Source organism: Festucalex cinctus, chromosome 7 (genome assembly GCF_051991245.1).
Source record: "Festucalex cinctus isolate MCC-2025b chromosome 7, RoL_Fcin_1.0, whole genome shotgun sequence".
NCBI lineage: Eukaryota > Metazoa > Chordata > Actinopteri > Syngnathiformes > Syngnathidae > Festucalex > Festucalex cinctus.
Genome location: NC_135417.1, coordinates 3,177,067 through 3,199,066, shown reverse-complemented (window position 1 = coordinate 3,199,066; position 22,000 = coordinate 3,177,067). Strand labels below are relative to the sequence as shown.

Sequence of the window (22,000 nt, the reverse complement as noted above, 5' to 3'; positions counted from 1 at the left end):
TCGCGTACAATAATCCAGTCTTTATTTGAGTAAATGGTTTCTTGGTCCAAACAAGAAATGGTATGTTAAGGCCACACTCCTCTCACTCCACACCTACAGCACAGGCTATAAATAAAATACTAGCCGGGGCTCTGCAATCTTGTTTAAATTCACAATGTCCGTTGCTTAGCGTTCTCTTTTTCCCTTCAGTGTGGTCAGGCGAGGTGTTAAAGAATTTCAATTAGAGCTTGGATGGAACAGAAGGATGGCATTTAAAAGGGGGGGAAATTCCAATGAGGCTATTGAGTTTTTCCCTGACGTAGCAAAAGTGATGAAAGCTTGGCTCTCGCACCATCTTGACCTTTTCATCTCTCTTATTATCTCAGTACTATGCTTTATTTAAAAATCCAGCAGGTGAGCAGCTTTATGCTTCCTCTGCTGGCTGCACGAGGGATGGGGTTTAATAGCCGCTTTAGGCACAGTGAATGTTTTCTCACTGCTGAAGTGTACAAGTCATTTGCATCCCTCCATCCCGCTAGCACACAGCGGAGGCTTTTTGTGTGGGCAGGCTGTGCTGAGATGCTATGATTCTGCGGCAGCGCGAAGTTGGCGAAGGTGCGACTGCATCTTGCAACAAGCTGCCAGCCTCCTTCGCACGAGTTGCTCAGAAAGATGCCACGCATTGCACGCACTCGCACGTCATTCTCAGTAACACCATGGGGGCATCCAAGAATTCCCTTCTCAAGTTATCAGTCCACCAACGAGTTCAGCGATATTTCTCACAAGTGTTTAGTGGGAAATGTAAAGCAATATAATGAGTGGCATCCACTCTAATGAACGACTGCCAGTTTTATCGTCAGATGCGCTTCTTAGTTATTTTTTTTGTTATGCCCCCCAAGGAATTACACTTGGAAGAGAGTCAATTATTCAGAGTAAATTTTACTCAGTTTTTTTTTCATTTATTTATTTTTTACTGTGTTCAAAAACCTAGTAAAGTTGTTTTTTTTTCACTCAGAAATCCAAAGTACATTTTAGAAGGGATTTTTAGGAATACATTTTACTATTTTTTTTCTTCTTTTCTAAGTTACACAAGGTTTGAAGAACAACCTCACGACCTTCAGCTTGGGGGACTGCCACTCTACCACCTGAGCTATGCCACCCCTACTGTTCGCTAATGCCCAAAACGAGACTAAAAACATTGTTTGTGGTCTCTTGGAGGTACAAATATTCCAGGTGACCTGAGCGATATACTGGCATGGCTCAGGAGGTAGATTGGCTGCCTCCCAATGGGATAGGCAAATTCTCTCATACACGGTTACATTCTGAGGTTGGATCCCAAAAACGCAGACACAAATAAGATTGTACTCTTTATTCGCATAACATCGAGAGGCGGTCATGACCCAAACATAAACCTTGCATGACCCAAACCTAACCCTGGCATGACCCAGTCATGACATATACAGTAAAAATACTTTTGAGTAAAATTTACTCTGAGTATTTTACTTTCTTCCAAGTGTAAATTTGTAGAACCGAATAGACTCTATTCGGAGTAAAATTTACTCTATAAAATTTACTGTGTACCACACATTGCCATGTTTACGGGGGTTTGGGCAAGAAAACAATAACTGCACTTTACTTTTTGTATGTAATCCTTCTAGCACCGGCTCCGCACACAATGTGTCATCAAATGTTTCCCAGCAGAGATTTTGTCATTACATCTCCATATAAACGCCTCACATCAAATTTAACAGCAGTAATCGTAAAATTGACTGACTGGACTATTCCGGCATAGATTACTGCTGCAACATAAACTTAGGTGAGCAAAAAAAATGCTCAGAAGTCTTTTGTACACGTGTGTGCCCGCCAGTTATATAATCCAAGCAATGCAGTTTTCATGCTGCATTGTGAATATAACTGAATCAAGCCCCTCACCACCTAGTGTGTGTGTCAGTTTGTGTGTGTATCTAAGCAGACGGACAGTAGGATGTAAGCCTCTTAACTGAGCGCTGACTCAGGACACATGCAGTTTTGCTGCTCTAAAAAAGAACACACAGGCTGTGAAAAAGGGAAAAAAAATAAAGAGTGTGATGGCGAGAAGCAACCGGCCTTAAAATGTTCATTCAACTTCGCCTACAAGAGAACAATTTGGTATAATGAGGGACAAGCTTTCCCGTCATCCTCCTCCTCACAGAGCTTAAGTGAGACATTTCTGTGTCACACATATCGGAAACGCTAATAAACCAAATGAGCAATTGTAATATCCGAGTCAACACAACATCCTCTTGGTGGTCAAGCACATACTTGTTGGACAGGTTGTTGTTTTTCAGGTATATAGCATCTGATTAGTGCTGCTCGTAAAGCATCACTAACTAATCCAATTTGAAACCCTCCAGCCTACTTCGCAGTCCTCGCAGAGGAAACAACAGGAAAAGTATCCCGCTTGACAATGAACGGACTCATGTTCTGTGTTTTGGCTGTCATCATGCTCATGTATGCTCAAGGTAAGAACATCTGGAAACGAGTCATTAAAATGACGGATTCAATTGTTGTTGATATGAATTTGTAGTAACCAGCCTGCTGCATATATTAATGTGAATACATACACATACTCATATTAGTGCAACAAACAGAATACTATGTATTCTTAATTATGTAGGTCATACTTTTAGGTGTGAGTCTAGTATAGAAAGGGGAAAAATGTCAAATAATGGTTTCCAAATCCATTCATCCAGCAGCTATATTATCTACCTGTGTAATATTTAATATCAAATAGTTACTGAAAGAGTTGTAGTAAGATACAACTTAGTTACAATTTTGAAGTTTGTCTATTGGAAATGCTGGACAATCAGTGTGTTATTGTTCCTGCTGAGATCAGAGCTTGGTCCAGCTAACAAGATGAGGAGGGATGATGAGTTCACGGCAACTCATCTCCCAAGCTCAAGCAGCCACTAAATGGGCTAGAAGGCTTTATACGCTCAAACGTAATCTCACACTCAATCACTGACCAAGTGGTATGTGCCCGCTTCAGTGTTATTTCAAAAGGCAGATTTAAAGCAGAGGTATGTGATAGTTATACCGTAAAATAACATTGCAACACTGAATTACAACAAGGGTAATAGCTGTTCCGTCACTGTTATTGTTCTGGCAAACCTGAATCAACATTTGTAGTGGTCTTCAGTATGTTTCCAATTAACCTGTTCACTTGTGGAATGTTCCAAACAGGTGTTTGTTTGTTTTTTAGCGTTCTTCGATTTTCCCAGTCTTTTGTTGCCCTTGTCCCAACTTTTTTGGAACTTGTTGCAGGCATTAAATTCCAAATCAGTGAATATTTACAAAAACAATGACTAAATGTGCGGTCATTGTATTGTATTCAGTTGAATACAAGGCTTAGCACATTATTTTGTTCTGTTTTTATTTTTGGTTTACACAACATCCCAACTTCACTGGAATTTGGGTTTCTATACTGTATCACATTTGTACACTTTAGTAGACAATTGCAAGGAAAACCCCAAATCCCAAACTGTTCCTAACTGCTGCTTTGTCTCTCTCACACACACAGTGCCAGTAAATAACTAATTATAAGGGAAGTAGCCTGGGACTTTTAAAGTGAATACATGACAGCAGATCAATTATCTTGTGCATTGTTGGAGGGCTAAGCGCTTGTTACACGATGCCAGCTCTTTTCTGTTTTGTGCCAGCATCTGTCTGGTTATTAAAACAGGCTGCTGCCCTAACACCCGGAGCCATCCCTGAACAACACAAATCACCTCAACAAATTCCAGACTGCTGCTAAAAGAATAAACAAAATATCTATTCTGAAATGCTGAAGACTGAAATGAAGCTCATCACGTTGCCTTGATGTCCAACAACAGAATGACTCAAATTCTTGTAACTATGAATGTTGTTGGATTTTAGATATTTAATCAAGGTTAGATTTTAGTTTTGCAATGCAGACCCAACTATATTTACTAGCCCACCTCCTGTATCGAACCTCATTAAAGCAGAGTGTCTATTAGACACTGTCTAATGAAGTGTTCTGTGGTGTACACTCTAACAAATTGCTGTAAAAATACGGGGAATTTTCAACAGTAGTGCACTGTTTTTCATTAATACAGTTGAATACTGTAAATCCTGACGTAATGGAGGAACAAATACAGCAAGCTTTTGTAAAATAATACGGTACAAAGCAGTTCCCTTTCTTTTCTTTTCTTTTTCTTTTTTTACAGTAAGGCACTGCAATTGTACGGTATAGTAAGTATTTTCTTTTTCATTCAACTAGGATCCTTGGAATTTTCTACTCCTCTGGACAAAATTCACAGACATGAGTATTTCATTTAAGATTGTGGGCATACTAACAAACAAAGAAAGCACTAACTTTCATCCGGACTCTTAAACGGATTAGATCGCGGTATTTAAAGCCCTTCCACAGTTAACTATAGGCATATAATGATTAGATCTTATCGTTGACACCATGGCGATGTAATTTTATATGAAATATTAGGTGTTTTGCTGGTTATTTTAATGTGAAAGTAAAACGCCCGTGTGCGGCTGCCGTACCCCCTCTCGTCCGGGCCCGCTGCTGCTGGAGCGCTGCATTCCAGCGCTCCTCTGAATGGGCCATGCAAGCTATCAATTCTTCAATAAACATTTGCCGTCAGAAATCGTGGAGGAGGAGGGGAGGAGCGGGAAGAAGAGAGAGGAAAAAAGAAGAAAGGAAAAAAAAAACTATCCTTGAGTGGGACATGAACCCTAGACCATTTGCTTATATAGCAAGGACAGTAACCACAACCCCATTTGTTCAGTTATGATGAACTGAGAAAGTTTTACTTGGAGTTTACACAAGAGTCAGCCAAAACTGGATTTTAAGACAGCATTGCAAATGTGAAGGATAATTGATTGCTTTGAATTCATTTGGACAGAATGCTTTTGTCACTATACCATGGAGGTCTCAGAGAAAGTGGGCGTGTGTTTAGTACGCAGAGGCAGTGAGGGGGTGGTTCCACACCTTATGACGTCGAAAAGTGCCAACAGCTATTTTTTTCGGGTTTGGAGGAGCTGGTGCTTGGAGAGCAGAATGACCTAGAATTTCTCATAGAGAGGCAAATGGAGGAAACACCACCGGTCGTCTGTTTGGTGAGGAATTAGCATTTTAACATGGCACAGCCACTGCCATGCTGCCCTCATGGCTCATTAAGAAGGTAAATATTATCTTGCAAAAGTCAATATAATGCGGTTTTGTGTTGGATTAACATTTTATTGACTGTTCTATGTAAAACATGCAAGAATCCAGCACTTGAGTACTGGATTTGGAGACCCTTGTACAGCATTGTGCCATCATTCATGGGGAAGGTTGTAGGCCTGTCAAAGAAGGCAGCAACAGTGAATCCACATTGGCCACGCTCTTTAAAATTCAACTTAACTTTAAGTGGGACTTTATTTAACCACTATCCTCCAGTTCAGTTAGATGTCCAAGTTCATATTTTGGAGTCGCCGCTGCTGTGAAAGAGCGTGTTGGTTTGTTCTGCTGTCATTCTGTTATGTGTCTCATTCCTTCATCATAAATTCGACCGGTCATTTTTAGCGTCATTCGACGTTGCATTTCAACAGTTGGAAAGTCAAGAAAGTGGCCTGACATTCGTGTGTGTATTGAGGTATCGCGTCATCTGTGAGTATATGATTCGTCATGTCGTGCCCTGCCCTATCTTATGTCCACACTTTTGCTCAAGTGTAACATTTTCTCCACCTCCCCAGAGACCACTCCATGTGCAATAACCGCTCAACCATCATCAAGTAACATCCTGGCTCGAGGAAGCAGCCAATCAGGAACGACCGTTTATTTAATAGGCAATGGTTTAAAGATGTTGTGCATGCATATTCTATTCAGCATTATTTGTTTGAAGTAAAGGCAATGTAACACAAGTTTGGCAATAAAATAAATGCTATGAAACACGATGTGCTCACTGTTGTGCTTTTCTAAAAGTAGCGTGTGGTGGAAAAAAGGTCGGAGACCCCAAGGTTACAGTATAATACTGTAATTTTACTTTTGTACAGCACAGTACTGTATTATTTTTATGGTAAATCCACTGTAGAATTACAGTATGATACTGGTGATTGTAGCTGACAGTAGTTTATGGTAAATTAACAGTAATTTTGTTAGTGTGTAAAAAAACAGTAAAATGCAAACGAAGGGTTGACATCTGAATATATTTGAATAATACTGTTATTTAACAGCATAGTACTGTATTATTTTTTTACGGCAATCAACAGTTGTTTTAGATCACAGCATTACACTGTAAAATAACGGCATGCTGCCGGCACTTTTTGCTGCCAGTAGTTTACTGTGAATTGACGCAAATTTTTTTTTACTGTGTACTTACTGTTGTGGCACTGTAAGTGAGAATGAATCAGAAAACAGTACCTGTGTGGGCTCAGGTGAGGAAGAGGAGCAGTTGGAGCAGATGATGGACGTAGCGGGGTTTGAGGACGAGGAGGAGGTGCTGCAGTGTTTCCGTTGTGACCTGGGCTTCTGGGACGCATGCTACACCACCGAAACCAACTGCAGCCTGGGGGAGCGATGCTTCACGGGCCGCGGGAAGGCAGGTGCGTTGCGTGGGTGTCTTGGATGGAAAGCCATTAGAGCATTTGCTTAATGTCCTTGAAATCTTTGTCCTCACTAGTAAGAAAATTCAGCGCACAGGTACAACAACTGTTTCTTACTAGTAATGCTTTTTTTCTGCCTTCCACTACTGTATGTTTCTGCACATTAGCAGGACAACTTTGGCATAGAAGAACTACTATACTTTTTACTAGAGAAGCAAAACTGTGGACTAGCTTATATCTCTGTGCTACTACGAGGGGACTTTAGTGCAATTTTATGTCAAACAAATGAAAAATCTATCTAGAGCCACTGAGGACCCAAGAGCTAATTAGAGCTGCACCACAATAGAAAAATATGAAAGAAGCTTTCTTCTACCTTTTGTCTTCCATTTTTTAGATTCTTTTTGGGGGGTAATTTTTCACACTTCATTTTTTACACCTTTTAAGACTCCTCCTTTCTGTCAAATTTCTGACATTTTTGGCAATTTTATGGACATATTATTGTAATATCCTGCCTGCCTTCTTCATTTTTTCCAACATTTTATGGCTATTTTATTTTTTATTTTTTGTTACATTTTTTTTCCTGCCTTTTATTTTTTTGCGATCAACTTTCTGACATTTTTGGCAATTTTGTGGGAATTTAATGGTAATTTTCGTGATTTCGTCTTGTGTTTGTACATTTTACATTTACTTTTTGAATGTTTTCTTTTTTGCCTTTTTTAAAACTAAATTTTATGACTTTTTTGATTGGGTGCTCCAAATTGTCCCTAGGTGTGCTTGTGAGCGTGGATGGTTGTTCAGCTCTGTGTGCCCTGCGATTGGCTGGCAACCAGTTCAAGGTGTACCCCGCCTACTGCCCATAGCCAGCTGAGATAGACTCCAGCACCCCCTGTGACCCTTGTGAGGAGCAAGCCGTTCAGAAAATGGATATACCTTTTGTCTTTCTTTTTCCAGCAGCTTAAAACTTTGGACTCTGACATTTGACATTGAGCATTTAACAGTTTCTTCTAAATCCTTAATTAGTTTAAAGAAAATAAAAATAAAATAATTTCTCCTTTTTTTCCCTATTTTTTTTATGATATCCACAGGGAGCCACAGGCGAGAGACTAAAAGCCACATGTGGTTCCAGCAGCAGTTTGCAGACCTAGTAGCATACAGTTGTGAACTATTGCACATTTATGCCTCACTAGTGACACGTAGTTGTCCAATTAGTATGCAGAAATGTCATACAGTCCTGGAAGACCATTGTGTAAAAAAAATCCCTACAGTAAGGCACACTTGTTCTACTAGTGCACCATTTTGTCAGGTCAAAGAGAGCACCAGTTCATGGTTAAGCTGGATCAGGGGTTTACTTACCATGAGGCAAACACAGGAAATTAGCTGGGGCTCCAAAATTTCCATGGTCTCTAAATGTCTCATAAAAAAATGATAAGTTAAGAATGCTTTGATTTAAAGCAATAAATATTGTTTTAGTCTTAACTTATAGTTAAAAAAAAACACACGCTCCTCTGCCACCAGAAACCCTATGACCTGGTTTGCCTTGACCCTCCCAAATGACGAAATACTCTTCTGACCAGAAAAGCAAGCACATCACATAAATGCTTCAACGGCTTTCTATTGAGTTGCATCATCAAATAATGGAATGCTTCAAAGCCTTTTCCCCCCTCAGCTGACGTCCTGGATGTAAAGACACTCGGTTGTGTAAAAGCAGAGGAGTGTAATGTGGAGAGCACCGTGGAGCTCTTCTCCAACAACACCGTCTTCGTCATGACCAAACACTGCTGCGATACCCCCTTCTGCAATGCTGCATTGAAACCTACAACTCACACACTTTTGTCCATCACTGTAGCGTTCCTGATATCTTGGTGCATCACGGGGGCCTCGACGCACTGAGAAGCCAACTTTTATTTCAATCTGTGTGAGTTGCCAGTATGGGAAAAAAAAAAAGAACGGACTACACCCACATGGTGAAGATTGTGACTCAGGTTTTTGCATTGCTTGTTGCAACATAAGCAAAGAACAATTTTGCCAGATACTTTTGATTTCATTTAAAAAAAAAGAAGCGGTGGTGAACCTTTTCCTATTTTGGGGGAATACTAAATTTAGGAGAAAAAAAATGATGTGACAATTGAACAAACAGTGGAAAAACATATTCTATGTATAACAACTTCAACCTTTGTAAAAATGAACAGTAACTACAAAAGCAACAGAATTCTTGTCCATGTTTTGGAACCTTATTTGGTGACGCAGCATGACAGTTCAGGTATTCTGCAGCTGTCCAGCAGAGGGCAGAACCTCCTCTTTCATGAAGCGCTGCAGGTCCAGATTGTCATCCTCCAAATCCAGGCTCATAAATCTCTCCACCACAGCCCTGTATCTGTCGAACACACACCAGGATGTCTAATACACACCCCACGAGGCTGTCTAAACAAAGAATTGCACAAACCTATTTGCCTGCTCTTCCGATGTCACACAGTCAACACGTTTTATGGCTTTTCCTGTCCTGTAGAGCTCAGACACTTCCACCCCTCTCTGTACAAGGTTGGCAGGGAGGCCAGCCAGCCTCGCCACATTGGCAGCGTAACTGGACTGGCAGATGCCTTCCTTCAGTTGGTAAAGAAACACCAGCTCATCGCCATCTACTGCTGTCTCTAGCGTCTGAAACACAAACATCGCGTCCATATCCTTATGAGGTGAAACAAATCATTAGACTCAATCAATGGCTGATTCTGTTGTTTCCAAAGCTCTGCGGCACATTATTCCTTGCATAAACCCTCCCCGCTTGCACTCAAATGCTCCAGGCTGATGTTTAAATATTGCAGTGAGAGCATCTGCCAGTACCAGAAGAGACAGCAGGTTGGAAGCGGGTAAGAGACCCAGCTGCAGCAAACTGTGAAAGTTAGTGGCCAGTAGGATGTGAGGAACGTCTACAGGAGCTTTCTTCAACCAATGAGAGATGGTTGCAGCCAGCAAGGACAAGCCATCCACCTATAAGAAGGACACTGGAGTGAAGTCTCGAGTCACGTTAAAATCATCACGCAAAGCCGTGATGTCTTGAAACAGCGCACAGTCAAAATAATTCAAACATAAGATAACAGAAGAAATGTGATTTTGTTCAAGAGCTGCTTATTTTTCATTATCATCATAGTTTTAGATTTACCTATGACTTTGTAGATATACCTTGGTCATGCATACCTTTAACAACAGTATTCTAAGGGCATCTAGATGTAGCTAAAATGTCCAATAAAAAGTCTGCAGTCGTTTAGATCTGCAAGTATTCAGGTGTAAATGTTGCCTCCGAGACAGGGAGAGCTGTACTAGAGCAGCACTTGCCGGTAATAAAGCTCCCATTTGTGTTGCCTCTGAGGCAGAACACAACTCTTTTACACAAAACTGCCTTCTGCGCATGTTATTGCAGATACATAGAGAAAGCAGTTTAACTTGTGCTATTAGGACACCATATGAAGATTTTGTAAATGATTATGTTACAGTGTGTGAAGATTAGTTCTAGGGTTTTCTTTCAATAAATTAATTTTTGAATGAGACCATCTATACTTGTTTCATTTATTTACTCAACTGCAGAGTACCAGGCACTTCAATTTATTTGCAAAAAATGCATGTTAGACTTATTCGCTAAGATATTTCTATGGCTGTCAAAATTAAAACGTTAACTCTGAAGATTAATTTAAGTTTATTAAAGCACTTAAAATTTAACTCCATATGCAACCAAAATTGGTGAAGTCACTGGCGGGAAGATGCTTGATGCGTGGTGTAGAACGCTAAAGTAATTTGTGTACTTTGCAGAGCCAAATTCAAATGGCATATTAATTGTATGACTTTGGCTCAGAGAATGCTTTTAAAACGGTCTTTGATTTTATATTAATTCCAAGATTTTACATGTTGGTTGGTTTCAAGAGTTTTGCGTTAATGAGGATGTGTCCCTCCCTGTGCATGTAAACAAATGTGTTCCTGTTCTCCTTACGGTGTTTGTCCCTTTTCCAAATTCATCGATGAGGACTAATGAGTTGCCTGTGCCGCTGTTGAGAGTCTGGGACATCTGGAAAATGAAAAATGAAACTATTAATCTGTTGCCGCATTGTGTGGGTGTGTTTGTGGGCTGTGGAAACATTTTGACAGTTGGAGAGTGGGTGCAGTTGAGCTGGATAACAGACGTAGTGGAATTTAATTTATTTGCACACACACATCACAACAGTGTGAATTAGTGTGCGTGTACCAACCTGGTTCAGGTCAATCATAAAGGTGCTGAGGCCAACAGACACAGACTCTCTTCCCGGCATGCAGGTAAATATTGCATCCACCAGGCCTATCTCCGCACCCTTGGCCGGCACATCAGAGCCAATGAGAGCCATGAACACAATCAGACCGACCTAGTAAACACGTATCAACAAATGACGCACAAAACACTGCAGTCTAAACATAACATCATGAGGTTGAACAGGGGGCTTGAGAACATGAACACGATTTGCAAATGTATAGATAAAAATCCTGATATAGGTTTGATATGATTGGAGAAACTAGGTTATCAACAATCATGTTTTATCGTCATGTGTGTTGTGAGGAAGTTGTTGGAGGTAATGAATCCTAAATTTAAGGCAGAAAAAGAGCAACATTAACATGAATATTTCTGCTGTGGTACATATTGTATAATACAAGCAGAACAAAGTATAATAATAATGTATCGATAATGTATCAAAGCAGAAGCCAAGAGTTCTCAGTTACTGCTATACTTTTTTTTTTTTTTTTACGTTCTGTTTCAGACTCAATTTCTGTCCTATGTTTTGCACACAAATTATTTCCGGTATTTATGATATTACTACTATGTAGGTGTACAATTCTCTTTTATGTTGTTGTTCCGTCAAAAATTTTGGACCCCATGTGCAAGACAAATTTATTTGGTAACTTGTTGGTTAAAATTGACTCTTTTGCACACATTATATCCATTGCGGGTAACATTTTTATCTTTTCTTGAGTTGAATCTCAGAAAACATTGACTTCCGCTTCTCTACCCCCCCTAATACCAAAACAAACAACACCATGAACATTACCTGCCTAATGTACACTACCAAACAAGAACAATTACATTTTTTCTATTACCGGTACATATTTAAGTCTATGCTCCAAATATGGAAGAATAACTTCTTTACCTGCTTGAGGTAGATGCTCTTTCCAGATGAGTTGGGCCCAGTGATGATCTTGATTCTACCCTGTGACTCAAAGCTCTCAAATGAGTTGGCCACAAACACAGGTGAACACACCTCCAACAGCGGGTGTCTGAAGGGTAAAAATACCAACAATCTCTTCACACTGCAATCATTCAAATCTTTTATTTTGTGTGACACCAACCTGCCCTGATCGATCGATATTGCCTTGCGGCTGACTAGCCTGGGTGAGGTGTAGCCGTACTCTTGGGAGGCTTTACTCAACGCCATTAGACAGTCCAGCTCAGCAGCAAGGTCCAGAACCTTCACAATGTGAACAATCAGGGATGAGGAAGTGTTGTTGAACTTGGTAGCTATGTATTGGTACCTATATTTATATAGCTATTATTGTCAGGTAACTATTTACAGGATTTAAAAATGTTATATTGGCATAAGTAGAGGAATATTAAGCTTCACATGACGCAAACTACAAAGGAATATTATAGCCACCCACGCCACCCATCTCTTCCCATTGGAATTGTCAGGTGTTCCTAATGTGGTGGCCAGTGAGTGCACATCATCTTAGTCATGTTTCGATGCACAGCAACCTTATATAGAGCAGCGCTCCTCTCCAGAACGGCATTCTGTAGCTGAGTCATGATAGTTGTCTCCATGTCTGTGGAAAGAGTCAAGTTTACTAACAATAGCAATAATTTGGTTTTGTGAGAGAGTAAACAACCTCTAATGTCACAGTGCAAATCTCCCAGGAGGTCGTCGAGTTCCTTGGTCCTCTGGCTTCGGTAGTGCAGGCGATCCTCTGATAGAAACTAGCACACCCCACACACACATTGACGCAAGCAGTATATACGTGAGTGAACATACAATCGAAATAAATGTGCTCAGCTGTTTCAGCTAGGACCTAAACATTTATCATCCACAAAATCAATGAGTGAACAGCTTCAACTGTGGTATTGATGTTTTGTTCACAGAAATTATTTGCCTCCTTCAAGCACTTTAAGATCCTACATCCAACAAATTACAGTGGGATGACATCTGGCAACGTCCTTAGAGTAATTCCAACCTATTAGGGATGGACATAAGTGATGAGTCTGGATTCAGACTTCTTTAAATTTTGTGGAAAAGACTGCTGATTATAGTGTCTTAAAGCAATTGAGGCACATGGAGTTTCACTATACTCCTTTGCATTTGCAAGAGATAGAAAATATTAATGTTAGTTATGAAAGTTGAACTTCATTCTGGCAGACCTCCGCTACCCAGCAATGCTTTCAGGTGCTATTATTTTGTCAATATGGCATTGAAACAGGACTTCAGAACATTTAGAGATTCTCTCAAATACCAAACTCACCATGAACTCAAGCCCTTGTAACTCAAAGTCGTCTTTTTCCACCATGTTAGGCAGCCGCGGGACAGAGAGCAGGAACCCGATCTGGAAGGAGAGACATGTATGAATCGCAATATGTCTGCGTATTCAGCTTTTTATGCTGCATATGCTGAATTAAAATAAGCAAGTAAAGAAGAAAAAGACCAGAGGGATGTAGATGACGCAGCAGGAGGGAATGCTGGCGTCTAGATGCTCCAACTCTCTTCTCGCAACATCTGTCAGGAAGTCAGACAAACCTGCCATTTGCCTTTTCTCTGATGGAGAAAAGCAACATACAGCTTATTAGTAGTTATCATTAGCCACTCTGCCACTGCACATCAATCTGAACATTATACACATTAGATTGGTTATTTATATGTTTAAAATAACAGGGCCATGCTGTTGAAAAAATATGAAATTGACCAAATTTGGACATACGAGGTTTCCGCCCAACAGTGATGATATTTATACCTTTTGTGACATATTTATTATGGAGGTGTGTCATGAGAGCTTAAATATGTCAAATATGTGCCTTGGCTCAATAAAGGTTAGGAAACATTTGATAATCCTCACTTTCATCAATTGCCGGATCTATGTTTGGTTTGATGGTGAAGCGGTTCTCAGCTACACTGTTTTCAAAGTCCACCTGCATGTCAACAACAGGAAGGATTAGGCTTGTGGAAATATGTGTTTAAGCACAACTTTAATACCACGCGGCTGATGAGAGAGGCGATGTGCTGGAGGTCATCGGGTACGCCTTCGCTGATGTCCCGGAACAGCTGAATGGACTGAGGAAGATGACGTACAGTGTCTCTGATATAAACTGCATTGCACACCGTCTGAAAATGGCGCAGTCGGCTTCACACACGACAGTACAAACCTCTGTCATGAATGAGCCATGCAAAGTGATTTTACCTTGTAGAGACTCTGCCAGTCTGTCACTTTGGTGTGTGAGAGGGACATCCTGTGCAGAAGAGTCTACAACACACCAATAGGCTTAATGACATAGCATATGTAAACGATCACAGATGCAGCAATAAAAAGGGCATACTGGGATGTTTCTGATGTTACGTAATGACGTCCGCAAAGTGTTCAGGAAGTCTGAATTCCGAGGTGATGTGAAGAAGCGGATCACTTCCTGTCTCCTCTGCAACACAGCGAGGTCCACTGTTGGTCGCAGGAACCACTGACTGGGGTGAAGGAGTAAATTCACTTTGCAGGGTCTTTAAAATCTTATTTTCTCTGTGTGATTGGTAATTCTCACCGTAGCAGTCTGGATCCAAACTTGCAACTGCAGCAATTCAGTATTCCTGCAAGGTACAACAGGGATGAGCAGTGATGTTGTGACTGTAATAGTGAAAAGCCTGATTCTATGCATTGCTTTCCCATTGTACCATAAAGACTGAATCCTTCTTTTTCACCCGAATGAAGCTTGTACACTGATGGGTGAAGCTCGGATTTGAAGATCTGCAGAACACTGAGATAAATACGATATTAACAATTAAATCAGCTAATTTTAGGGTTATATTATAAGGCCAACAGAGACCTGTTACCTGTATGATTCCCTGTCCATGTACACCACACCCTTACTGTATTGGAGAATATAATAAACAACAGTCATTACAGAAAAATTATGCTCTGTGTGTGTTGATTTAGGCGTGTCTTACAGTGCGTAGGCATTGAAGTGCAGGATAGGAACGGCAACGCTGGTGTCTTCCAGTTCAACTCCCACTCTCCTCCTGTCCATGCATTTTAGAAGAGCACCAATTGCCCTCAGCTACGTACCACCACCCAATACACAGACACACAAACACATACATGCTATAAAACTGGCACTTAACGAGCCAGTATGTAGCATTCACAGCTGGGTCACCATGAGGGGCGAGTCAAAGGAGATACAAGAGGAGAGATAGGCCATCTTGTCTCTCTCTGAGATGGAGGCAGGGAGAAAAGGCAGATAGGCTGAAAGCAGCCTTGTCTTACTGAGTTCAAGACCTGTCAAATTAAAATCCAAATTAAAACTGAACATTTTATGCAAGCATACAGAGTACCAGACATGAAGAGGATAATTAACACAATTGTGGCCACAAATTACTTATAACGTGCATGAAATATTCATTTGTCGCCAATAATTTGGAATAATTTGTGCACAAAATAGACAAATAATATTCCTATGAACATTCAAGAAACCATAAGCAAGACATCATGCTGTAGTGTGTTTCAGTTTATAGCAAAGGTGTGCTCCATTTGTTTACCTAGATGCTCAACTTGTTCATGAGAATTAGTATTTTGTGGCCACGTTATACTTATTTGGTGGCCACAAAATAATACTTTGTGTTCAGCTTGTACCTATTTTGTAACTATAATTGAGTATTTTGTGGCCAATTGCTTACCAAGACATCCAAGTTGTTCATGAGCACGTTATTTATAACTATCATTGCCACAACTTAAAAAAACAAAAGAAAACTTTTTCACATTTCATGTCCCGGGCTCTGACGCTATACAAACTTTCTAAAAAAATAACAAAAAACAAACAAACAAAACTGGAGTGTATTCTTCTTACCAAAGTCAAGATATGGATAAATAACCACCTCTGGTTTGTAGTCTGGGTTTGAACCTGAGAAGAATTGGACCAAAATCATTATGTAAGATCTTACAAGTTGGTGTACCACAACATCTCTTATCCTTTATCACACTTGCAGGCCGCCAATGCCGAGCTCTACTGAGCCACGTATCGTTCCCTTGACCCAGAAACTGCTTGCCAGATACACCATGTCAACATCATGACAAGTCCTCGTGCACATTTTCTCTCTGTCCTTGCCAAAACACTTTGTTCCCATGGACTCACCAAGTTGGATCAGGAAGCGGGTCATGCAGCGTTCCTGCTTTGCACTGGTGATAATCACTTGAGGACAAATATCCTGGATGACTAAAAGGTTAAAGAATAGTGATGAGAAAAAGGGAAACGTCTGGCATAAATCTGTAGTTTTAATCCCCCTCTTTATCAATTTGACCCCATTCAATGTTTAACATCTCTTATGGAAATAATAAAATGTAAGAACTTTTACTAATTTAACAGAGACAATTGGCTACACATCAAATTAACTTGGTATGTCTACCCTGTTTTAAACACTATTACATTTGTTGCATTTGTATTATTTGGGGTCAATTTGGCCCAATGCTGTTTCAGCTGTATAAAACCTTGTTATAAATATATTTTAGGGCCACTTCGATAGTCAACAAAATAACTTTGAGAAACGCTTACATACATATATGGGTACAAAGTTGTTTGGGATTTAAATTGCTCGGTTTTATATAAACAAACAAATGTAAAACAACTGAGAAATATATATGGATAGTTAGTTGCAAATATTTTATTGGAGATATAAAATGATTAAACCTATAATAAGTGACTTTATGGGCTACTTAAGAAGTTGATTACCAGAAAGCATCATTCCTAGTGGATCATTTTCTGGATGGTGAATGGCTGAGGTTTTAGCTGTATTAAATATAGGAAAATATAAAGGAACCAACACACACATAGGTAAAAATTCTGCTTATAATAATTTTATGATTTTAAATTTTTGTAGGACTTATAAAAATGTAACAAATCTACTTCAGGCGATTTAGGTAATCAACAAAGAAGCACCCATGCTCAAAGTTTATTGATGATCTAAATTTAAACTTCCAGAAAATCATTATAAATACTATTTCTAATACGTTCCTGGAAGGTTGTTGTTGTTTTTTTTTTTTTTTTTTATCAATATGACCCTCTGGATAAAAGTTGTACTGTACTTAGTTAATGTTAAATTCAGCTTATAAACAAGGATCATGTGTACCTCTGGCCAGCAGATGTAGCTCGTGATTATCTGGTGTGTCCACCATGTAGTGGATCGACGAGTCTTTGCTGTCATAAAAGCAGAGGCCCACTTGGCCCTGTTGCGCCAAGACACTCAATAAAATCTAAGATGAACACATGCGTTAAAGTGTGCGTTTAAGGGCTGCTATATTTTCATACCAGGCTGATTGAATGTTAAAAAGTTAGACTAAACCTCAGATGAGTCTTCCTCTTCCTCAGTTGAAGCAAAGATGGGACCTCTTCCTGCTGCTAGCTCTTCCATCGCTGCCATGACAAGTCTGAATAATATTGCCAATGATATTCTGGAAAAATGTGATATAAAGAAACTTATGGCTAGCAGTTAGACTTTCTCTCCTTGGAAATTAATTTAGAACAAAATACACTTTTGTAAAAAAAAAAAAAAAAAAAAAAAAAAAAAAAAAAACTTACATTGCTAACTTTCAGATAAATGTCAACATGAAGCATATAACTTTGTAGAAAAAAAAGCGAAAAATACGTATTGTGTGGCTATGCAGCTAAGCTAAAGCTAACATTCATTTGTGTCGCAGAAACTTATGGCTAGCAGTTAGACTTTGTCTCCTTGGAAATTAATTTAGAACAAAATACACTTTTGTAAAAAAACAACTTACATTGCTAACTTTCAGATAAATGTCAACATGAAGCATATAACTTTGTAGAAAAAAAAGCGAAAAATACGTATTGTGTGGCTAACAATCATTTGCGTCGCAGGTAAGGGCTGCTTTACGACACTTCACACCGTTGTCATGACAACGCTGTCTGTCACCAATTGGCGCTGAAATCTATGTGAGTAATTTTTTAAATTATGTATTTTTAATTAAAATATTTTTTTAAAAACATGAAGGTAGGGTCGTTTTGCCCTTTAACAAAAAAAATAAAAAAGAAGTAGTAGAAGAAGAAGAAGCATACTTCGTTTTTGTTTTGTTTATTTATTTCTGCAATGGTAAGTACTGTATTTTAGATAGTGGCTTATCTGAGCGGTGCAGTGCAAGCAGTGACACACAACAGCAATGTTATTAGATCATTTATTTTGCACACAGAAAAATAATATTAACATGGACATAAAATGATCAATGTAAATCTGCGATCAGTACAAGAGCCTTTATGTTAAATTGTAATAAATAACATAAGATGTCATATATACATTAAAAAAAATATATATATATATATCAAAGGGATTGTTTGCTTTGAAGTTTTCACCATGTACCACCGGAAAAAATACCGAGGTCTCCAAGAAATGACCCCCAAAACAAACATTTCAAAAAGATGAAGTGCAAATATAAGGTGCTTTAAAGTTAAATAGAACTGAACTGTACTCAACAAATTTACGTTACTAGACCAAAACAAGTATAAGACACCTTTTGCACAGTTTAAACATTTATTCAAGTGATTCTTGTACCTTCCACTAGCGGGAACCTGCACACCCCAAGCGGAACTATTACCACACCGTGGCTGATCCTGACTGCCACATCATTTTACTGTATGTGGAGCACAAAAACCTTGAAGTAATGTGCACTGCTGCCTTTGTGTGTCAATACATTAAACCCCCTTTCATCATGGGTTCTGGCTACACAGTCCCGCTATTTTGCAGATTCTTTTTGGTCCAGTTATAACTCAATTTGTTCCTTGTTTTGCAACGTACTTCCACTTTTGGCCTGCATGTGTCGGCACCCAATTGTGTTTAACACTGTGAATTTGAAATAAGAATAGAAAACAGGAAGTGTTTCAAAATCAGCCTCATTTTTCCTGAAGGGATTGGAAAAAGATTATTGAATGTCTCAAACCTCTATCATCCTGTCTTCTACACCTACAGAAAAAAATGGGTGTAAGTTTATTTCTTCATGTATATTGTGAGATATATTGGAAAGTTAAGTTTGTTAGTTTGAATGAAAACAGGTTTGGTTTACTGTAAACACAGGGATCAGTGCACTTACATTGTTTATACAAAATATATATTCTTAATTCAATGCTCTTATTGATCTCTGTCAATATATTAAATGTTTTTGAATATGTTAATCTTACTTTAAAGTGTTTAAACATAGTGGTATAAATGTTATTTACACTTATATCTGGGGTTGTCTGGAGCGTAACCATCCATGATGGAAGGTTGTTTGTCGTCATGTGTATACAGTTGACTAGTGACTTGAAAGAAGGAAACACTGGAGAGCCAGTGGAAGGGGAAGCTTGTCCACTTGATTTCGTCTCTGTTTACCTAAATGACGGCGAATGAGGAGTCCACACAAAGCCGTCAGGGCCGGGGGATCGCCTGAGAAGAAGAAAAAGATGTCATTTTAGTCATCGCTATTTCTTTTCGAGACGACGCACATAAGCAGGAAAAAAAAACACTCACGAGTGGCACCGTTCAGGTATCGGAGTCGTATACAGGCTCCTCCTCTCACACTGCTCACCGCTGGGAATAGCTCCACATCGCGGGGGAGGCTTTTGAACGCAACACCGAGGTAGTGGCCGTCAACAACAAATCCAAGAGTCCCTGCGTCTGCATCCAAGACCATGAGGATGCGTTCAGGTATGGGAAAAGGCGCAATTGGCACATCCTGACCTGTTGGGCTTAATTGAGATTTGGGATACGCTCCGTGACTTTGCCTGTCATGCCAGAGTTGATTGCTTTGGAGTTCCCAGCCCCAGGATTGGGACTCAGCTCCCACCAGTACATTGTAACCTGAGGCCTGCAAAGGGCAGCTCTGCCTGGAGACGCCTAAGACCGCGTGGCTTCCTCTGTGGTCAGGCTTCCAGGTCACCTCCCACACGTGAAGACCGTCCTTCACCCCTTTTTCCGCCCTCACGCCATCGCTGCTCAACTCCACGGGTATACGTGTCGCTTCTTCTCTGCTGGCAGACAGCACGAAGTGGGGAGATGAGTGGACAGAACTCCAGCGTGAGCGACTGTCTCCTGGAGGAACTGGAGAGGAGTTCAAAATGACCTGGAGGCGAGACGACGTCGGGACGGCCAGAGAACAGAAGAGAGAAGAGGGGGAAGACGGATGTTTCGTTGTCCTGCTATGCAGCCATGTTGACAGTGAGAGACCCATTGGGATGAACTGATCTGTTGAGTATCAGCACAGAAAAAGAAAGTGTTTATTGTAGAACATGGCAAAAAAAAATGTTCTACCCGATGTGGATATTTGTATTTTGGCAACTCTAAAAGGAGAAACGTGAGAACATCAAGTCTAGAGATGCAACGATTAATCGATCACTCCACAAAAAAACAGTTGTTATCATATATAGGTTTATGTGATATTAGTGCACTATTCTTGGCTTCATCTGCACTTGCCCGGTTGTATATCAAATTTATATTGTATATATAAGCATAGACAGTGGTTCTCAAATGGAGGTCACTGGACTCCCAGGGGAGGGAGGTTGCCAATCTTGGTTTTGAGGCCCACAAAGTTGTTGTTTTTTTAACCTCCCAACAAATGGGAACCAATAAAATATTCCTTCTATTGTAGCAGTGGTCCAAATCAAAGCTCTGATTTGATTGTGTTGTATCTTTTTTTTTTTTTAAATAGAACAAAACACGCAATATTACAGGAATAAAGTTATTTTTTCTTTATTCCAAAAGGTGACATTTTTCAATTTATAGCACTATATTTTTAGGGAATAAAGAGTCTTTTTCCAGTATAAAAGGCATAAAAGACATTAATAACCTAATATAGTAGAATTTTATCTTGGAAAAATACGTTTAATATGTAAACTATGTTCTCTGGAGATTAAAACTTTTTGTCCCAATAAAATATGTCTTTGAACCCGTAAAGACTATATACTTTTTTTTTTTCTTCATTAAAAACTTTGATCAAATGATGTCTTTTTCCCACCTCTAAAAAAAACCTCATTTTGTAATCGCAACATTAGGACTCTTGCCCACCAAAATATAGGCAACTTTTAGATTTCTATGGAGGGATATTTTACATGGTAGTGAGCGGTTCCTTGGAACAATTTCTGCATTGCAGCGGTCCCAGGGACATGACCCATCTGAGAACCTCTCACCATCAACACTACCATATAAATCAATAGAAAATACAAGATCTTACTTGTTGTGATGTTGCCTTCTGCACGTCCTTGGGTTGCACGTTTGTGCTTGTATCCGTTTAATAGCGCTCTCTTTTCGGTCGCGTCGTGGGTATCCATACCGCGGTAACGTAAGCGCCGCCTATGTTGTCATCTTGTTTAGACGATCTCCGTGACAGGAACGGCGCTGTCCATCACCCCACACTCCTCTGACGCCAAGCCACGCACAGCCCGTGCGGCAAGGACGAGACGTCCCTGACTGACAGGACCGACGGCATTTTTTTTTTTTTGTACAGTATTGAATGCAGCCGCAACCAGATGTGCTATTTAGTATTAACAGGCTAACGTGTTCTGTAATGGACATAAACAAAAATGGTGAAACACAAGAAGAGGAGCAAACTCGGGCTTTTAATCAACAAGACGAGAAAAATGAAATAGAATCCAAAGCGGCTCATTTTGTTTTCCCTAGATGCGCATGCGCAGGAATATATCTCCCCCCCCCCCGGCAAGATTGATTAGGCGGCACGGTGGAAGAGTGGTTAGCACGTCCGCCTCCCAGTTCAGAATTAATCAATTAATTAAGCAATTAATCAATTACTGAATTTCCACGCCTTGAAGTTTCCATTTTCAGCTGTTGCCCGTTTTCTTTCGCTTTTGCAGTTATCGCTTGTTGCCGCCATGCATATTTCCTCATCACTGCATGTGAGAGCATTTTAAATACATAACAGAATTGTATTTATTTTGAATTGAAGAAGTAAAATCATTACTACAACATTGGTGAGACCGAGACTTGACTTGATTTATTTTTTTCTTTCTTTCTTTTAAACACAAACTCAAATTTTAAACAAAGACATGTCTAACTAGATATCCAAGAGAAATATTACTCAAGAGTTATATGTTCCTTGATTCCAAATACATCGGGGCATTAATTGCAAAGGCCAAATATTTGATATATTATAATGTATATAAAACTGATTATAA

The 22,000-nt window shown here is 39.7% G+C and overlaps 3 protein-coding genes across 4 annotated transcripts; 1 reads left to right on the top strand and 2 right to left on the bottom strand.

Annotated features, from left to right (window-relative positions):
- Nucleotides 1-2,172: 2,172 nt before the first annotated feature.
- Nucleotides 2,173-8,533, top strand: LOC144022772 (protein Bouncer-like). The gene is made up of 4 exons (XM_077527858.1): nucleotides 2,173-2,291; nucleotides 2,373-2,480; nucleotides 6,412-6,579; nucleotides 8,246-8,533. Exons 2-4 carry the CDS (start codon nucleotides 2,426-2,428, stop codon nucleotides 8,467-8,469), a joined length of 447 nt encoding a protein of 148 aa, XP_077383984.1. The 5' UTR covers nucleotides 2,173-2,291; nucleotides 2,373-2,425; the 3' UTR covers nucleotides 8,470-8,533.
- msh5 (mutS homolog 5) lies at nucleotides 8,464-17,679 on the bottom strand. 2 transcript variants are annotated; one of them, XM_077527856.1, is made up of 25 exons: nucleotides 17,405-17,679; nucleotides 17,169-17,277; nucleotides 16,956-17,079; nucleotides 15,965-16,045; nucleotides 15,680-15,733; nucleotides 14,990-15,111; nucleotides 14,784-14,893; nucleotides 14,670-14,705; nucleotides 14,511-14,593; nucleotides 14,381-14,426; nucleotides 14,168-14,306; nucleotides 14,032-14,094; nucleotides 13,827-13,955; nucleotides 13,690-13,762; nucleotides 13,282-13,391; nucleotides 13,102-13,182; nucleotides 12,475-12,562; nucleotides 12,344-12,411; nucleotides 11,941-12,059; nucleotides 11,742-11,868; nucleotides 10,815-10,964; nucleotides 10,559-10,633; nucleotides 9,418-9,564; nucleotides 9,023-9,234; nucleotides 8,464-8,953 (listed from the first exon to the last, which is right to left on the bottom strand). In XM_077527856.1, the coding sequence occupies exons 2-25, from the start codon at nucleotides 17,244-17,246 to the stop codon at nucleotides 8,836-8,838; spliced, it is 2,433 nt and encodes an 810-aa protein (XP_077383982.1). In that variant the 5' UTR covers nucleotides 17,247-17,277; nucleotides 17,405-17,679; the 3' UTR covers nucleotides 8,464-8,835. The 2 variants fall into 2 exon arrangements, with proteins under 2 accessions (XP_077383982.1, XP_077383983.1); XM_077527857.1 differs by having other exon boundaries at nucleotides 10,815-10,913.
- Nucleotides 17,680-17,993: 314 nt separating this feature from the next.
- On the bottom strand, nucleotides 17,994-21,489 carry LOC144022452 (SPRY domain-containing SOCS box protein 4). The gene is made up of 3 exons (XM_077527259.1): nucleotides 21,043-21,489; nucleotides 19,344-20,057; nucleotides 17,994-19,259 (listed from the first exon to the last, which is right to left on the bottom strand). Exons 1-3 carry the CDS (start codon nucleotides 21,137-21,139, stop codon nucleotides 19,129-19,131), a joined length of 942 nt encoding a protein of 313 aa, XP_077383385.1. The 5' UTR covers nucleotides 21,140-21,489; the 3' UTR covers nucleotides 17,994-19,128.
- Nucleotides 21,490-22,000: the final 511 nt, after the last annotated feature.

Excerpts from the sequence above, each read along its gene's own strand:
- msh5 (XM_077527856.1), bottom strand. The coding sequence starts at position 17,246 with ATGGCAGCGATGGAAGAGCTAGCAGCAGGAAGAGGTCCCATCTTTGCT. Across the intron at positions 17,080-17,168 it reads AAGAGGAAGACTCATCTGAG|ATTTTATTGAGTGTCTTGGC; the intron begins GTTTAGTCTAAC and ends TGTTCATCTTAG. Across the intron at positions 15,734-15,964 it reads CCGCTTCCTGATCCAACTTG|GTTCAAACCCAGACTACAAA; the intron begins GTGAGTCCATGG and ends AATTCTTCTCAG.
- LOC144022772 (XM_077527858.1), top strand. The coding sequence starts at position 2,426 with ATGAACGGACTCATGTTCTGTGTTTTGGCTGTCATCATGCTCATGTAT. Across the intron at positions 2,481-6,411 it reads CATGCTCATGTATGCTCAAG|GTGAGGAAGAGGAGCAGTTG; the intron begins GTAAGAACATCT and ends GTGTGGGCTCAG. Across the intron at positions 6,580-8,245 it reads CACGGGCCGCGGGAAGGCAG|CTGACGTCCTGGATGTAAAG; the intron begins GTGCGTTGCGTG and ends TTCCCCCCTCAG.
- LOC144022452 (XM_077527259.1), bottom strand. The coding sequence starts at position 21,139 with ATGGATACCCACGACGCGACCGAAAAGAGAGCGCTATTAAACGGATAC. Across the intron at positions 20,058-21,042 it reads AGAAGGCAACATCACAACAA|ATCAGTTCATCCCAATGGGT; the intron begins GTAAGATCTTGT and ends GATACTCAACAG. Across the intron at positions 19,260-19,343 it reads ATACCTGAACGGTGCCACTC|GCGATCCCCCGGCCCTGACG; the intron begins GTGAGTGTTTTT and ends TCTTCTTCTCAG.